Source organism: Cyprinodon variegatus, unplaced genomic scaffold (genome assembly GCF_000732505.1).
Source record: "Cyprinodon variegatus isolate N-32 unplaced genomic scaffold, C_variegatus-1.0 Scaffold2123, whole genome shotgun sequence".
Taxonomy (NCBI): domain Eukaryota; kingdom Metazoa; phylum Chordata; class Actinopteri; order Cyprinodontiformes; family Cyprinodontidae; genus Cyprinodon; species Cyprinodon variegatus.
Window position 1 is genome coordinate 42,364 of NW_015152576.1, and position 3,898 is coordinate 46,261.

Sequence of the window (3,898 nt, forward strand, 5' to 3'; positions counted from 1 at the left end):
AGGTTATCCTGAGCTATCTCTATAGTTCTGCTGCTATAGGCTTAGACTGCTGGAGGACATAGGGACCCCTTTTTCATCATTCTATCTCTATTCTCCTATTGTTTATCAGCTATGTCAGCATCTAGCTTCTCTTCTCTTTATAGGAGCTCCATCTGGCCTTGCGCTAGCCAAGCTTATGCCACCATTTACTTCCTGTTGTACTTCTATAGAACAGGAAGTAAAGGCCGCACCTTTGTTTGGACCAAGGTGTAGCAGATCTGAGGAAAACCATCAGAATGGGAACTTGCAGAACTAGAAGATGTGCAGACAGACATGGTGTCAAACATCATAGCCCCGTTTACATCACCCTCTGAAAACCAATCCGTGCCAAGCTCATTTCCTTAATACCATTTAAACATCACGCTAGCTCGGTTCCTCCTCTCCTAGTGGCGATCTACGGTACTACTGCTCTCAGTGATTGACTGAGGGAATCAAGCAAACCAACATGGCGGTGCCCGTAACATTCAGGAAGTTTGCGGAAGTTTACTTGACGGAGTCGGCTTTCGGGAAGTGAATCAGGGCTTCCAGATGCAGGAAACAAGGACAGATGTTGAGCTTCATCACACTGCTAACCAGAACCATCTCTGGAAATCGTGTGGTACGGTAGGGAAGCTAGGATTTTAGGAATGTCTGAGATGACGCGTCTGCTCATGCGCTCTTTGTTATCAGAGAAACTAGCCAGAACTGAACCGCTCCGAGCCCTGATGATGAACTAGTACCATGTTGTTGTTGTTGTGTCTGGCGCGGCCCAGTTCAGTTTAATGTGCCATTTATACTCAACTGTTACCTTGGTTACCGCGCCTCACCGACCTCAGCACAGTTTGTGAAGGGTAGTGGAAATGGGACTACTGACTTGGTTATTTAAGGCTATTTCCCAGTGGCTCAGTGGGGTTAGCTGTGAATGGAAATGTGCAGACAGGCTGATTCAAACACGGTGAGACTTTAATGAAAGGTAGGATTTTATTAATAAACACGGATTGGTCAAAAAAGGAAAGAAGGTAAGAACGTAGAAAAGGTTATGAGCGCCTCGCGTCCATCAGGAAGACGTAACTCAGAGAAAGGAATGAATCTAGATCGTGAAAATCTACAGACTTTAACAGGTACACTGATAGGGTCAACACTGGTCCGCTACAGGTATGCCGTACAGGACAGCAAAGCTTCTATCAAAGACGTCCTTCAAAAATCACTCTTCACCACTTATCTGCCGTGCTTAGAACTAAAACTGGAGCTCTGCGGCTCAGAGTCTAGTTTCATAGAAAGTCCAGTGAGGACAGCGAAGGTCTGATGACGTAATACTGCTCTAGACCTGAAGCCCTGCACTAGTAGTCACTGTGGGGCTCGTTATAGAGGGGGTCGTAGTCGTCATGGTAACCGGCGTGGTAATCCTCCTCCTGGAACTCGGCCTGGTAGTCGCTGTCGCTGATTTCTGAGCCGTTGGTGCCGGTGCCCTGGCTGCCGTTTTTGTGAATCACCGGTTCCGTCGGTGCGGCGCAGTACTTGGGGTCATAGACCTGCCGGCCCAGACCGTACACGCTCATGCCTCTCTGAGACGCCACCTTGTTGGTGCCCATCTGGAGGGAGATGGTAGAGTTGTCGACCGGCTGCAGCGCCACCTTCTGGTCAAAGATGTCCCTACGGGTACCAGGGGCCGACATCCCCGCCTGTCAGGAACCACAAAGCAGCGTTAGGTTCAACCCGAGCAACATTAGCTGGTTCTGATGGAACAACATGGCCTCCCTGTCATTACTGCAGCAGCTTGGGACACTGATTGGTCAAAATGACTCGTGACTAGCGTAGCTGGAAACAGCATGTGATGTGCAGTGAGAGGCTGGCGAAGCTAGGCTAGGCTGCATAGGTATAAGAGCACCCTTAATAAAGCAAGAGCAGCATATTTCTCCTCATTAATAGAGGAGAATAATCCTAATTTATTTTTAATCCCAAACTCACCCAGAGCCATAGCTCTGTTGAACCGTCCATTCCACCTGCTCTTAGCAGGAATGATTTTATGGGATTCTTTATAAATACGGTTGATCTTATTAAAAATAAAATCATTAACACTCCTATCTAATAAATGGGCTTTGACTAGACCCACAATGGTTTAACTCTATGTCTGGTCCAGATTGTTGTGATGTCACAGGCTGCATTCGCCTGGTATTTGAAGGCAACTCTCCTTAAAGTGGGATGATTGATTTCAGATCCTTCACCATTAACTGCTACCATGTTCTTCCACTGTTACCCTTTGAGGTACACTGGGCTAACTGGGTTACACCGTGCTGAGTGCTGAGTCAGCGCATTCAGCTGCTGTTTACGGCTGTAACTTTAGCCAAGTTAAGGAGGATCCAGTTAGACAGACAATGCTTCAATTCATCAGCATGCTCAGAGAGAGGGATTGCTGAAGAGTCTCAGCGACTGGATGCAATCAGCTGGTTTGAACCTTAAATCTGCCTGGATAATCTGTTTTATCTGGATCTATCCACCTTATTCCAATGGATGGAAGAAGCTTATTTAAATATGTATTCATAGAATAAGGAGAAATAAAACACGCTGGTCTGTTCGTGGAATAAGGAGGATATAGGTGGTGCTGTTTGGAGCTCTAGAAATAGACTGAATAGAATTTCAACCGTAGAGTTAATTGTGTGTGATGTATGGGTCTAACTAGTCTCTGATGCGGTGACAGCAGTCAGTATGGTGCACAGAGAGGCGGGCTTTAACCTGGCTGGCTCCTTTGTTGGTGCCCATCTGCAGGCTGATGGTGGTCTGGTCGTACGGTTTATCGCTGTGAGTCTTCGGGTCGTACAGATGCCTCCTGGTTCCGTAAGCCGTCATTCCAGCCTGACTGGCACACTTGTTTGTTCCCATCTGGACGCAAAGCAGAAACAGGTTCTGTTGAACTCAACCCGGCAGAGAATGTTGCTAGACTGAAGGTCTCTACCATCAGGACTCATGAGGACCAGGAGCCCTTACCTGCAGTCCGATGACACACTGTCCAGCCTTGATCTTCTCTTCATCAAACTGCCGTCTTTGTTTGTCTGCATATTTCACCCCAATATCAACCTTTGTGTCCAAGCCTTTGGTCTTGGCCTGACGGACCCAACAGAAGAGAAGCAGGACCAACGTCAGTTCAACGCTTCTAGGCAGCGGTTCTGCTCAGTGCGGCCTGGACTCACCATGCTGGCCAGTGCTAGCAGCGTGGTCTGCACTTGAGTCATGTTCCCGTTTTCAAACAGGTCGTTGGCCTCGAAGATGTCGCTGGGCTTCAGGCCGTAGGCCAGAATGGCTTTGATAAAATTCCCCAGGTTCTCCAGCTGCAGACAGACATGGGTCAGTGCTTCTGGAGGCTTTGGCAGGGAGGAGAAGACTCCCAGGTGGGCTTACCTTGTGCCAGTTCAGCTGGGAGTGGTTGATTTTCTTCACTGAGCCGGGCTGGAGCTTATTGATCAGCCTGGATAAAACAGGAGAGATTCAGGGACGGTTCTGTAGACTGAACCAGAACCGCTTCCTGTAGGAGAACCGGATCACACATCCTCCCTGTAGAGGACAACCCTTCAGCACCCAGCTGCAGAGACTCAGACAGAATAAGCTGTTGGTAATGCAGCCTGTTCCATCACTGAGACCTGTGTGATGGTGGCAGACCGACCAGGAGGATGGCCAGCAGACGCAGTGGGTGGGCGGGGCCTGACTCCTGCTTCACCCTCACCTCACTTACACCCTCTCTTCATCTCAACTGGCCAATCTTTAGGGTACAGGAGTGGCCTACAATCTGACGACTTTTAATCTGAAGGCATTTAATCTGGAGGCCTTTAGTCTGAAGGCTTTTAATCTGAAGGGCCTTTAGTCTGAAGGCTTTTAATCTGAAGGC

The 3,898-nt window shown here is 48.5% G+C and overlaps 1 protein-coding gene across 1 annotated transcript; it reads right to left on the reverse strand.

The window, feature by feature from the left end:
* Positions 1-967: 967 nt before the first annotated feature.
* cnn3 (calponin 3, acidic) lies at positions 968-3,489 on the reverse strand (the record flags this gene model as incomplete). The annotated part of the gene is made up of 5 exons (XM_015405301.1): positions 968-1,700; positions 2,752-2,898; positions 3,004-3,120; positions 3,207-3,344; positions 3,415-3,489. Coding segments are annotated over 5 exons (819 nt in total), but the record flags the coding sequence as incomplete, so codon positions are not given.
* Positions 3,490-3,898: the final 409 nt, after the last annotated feature.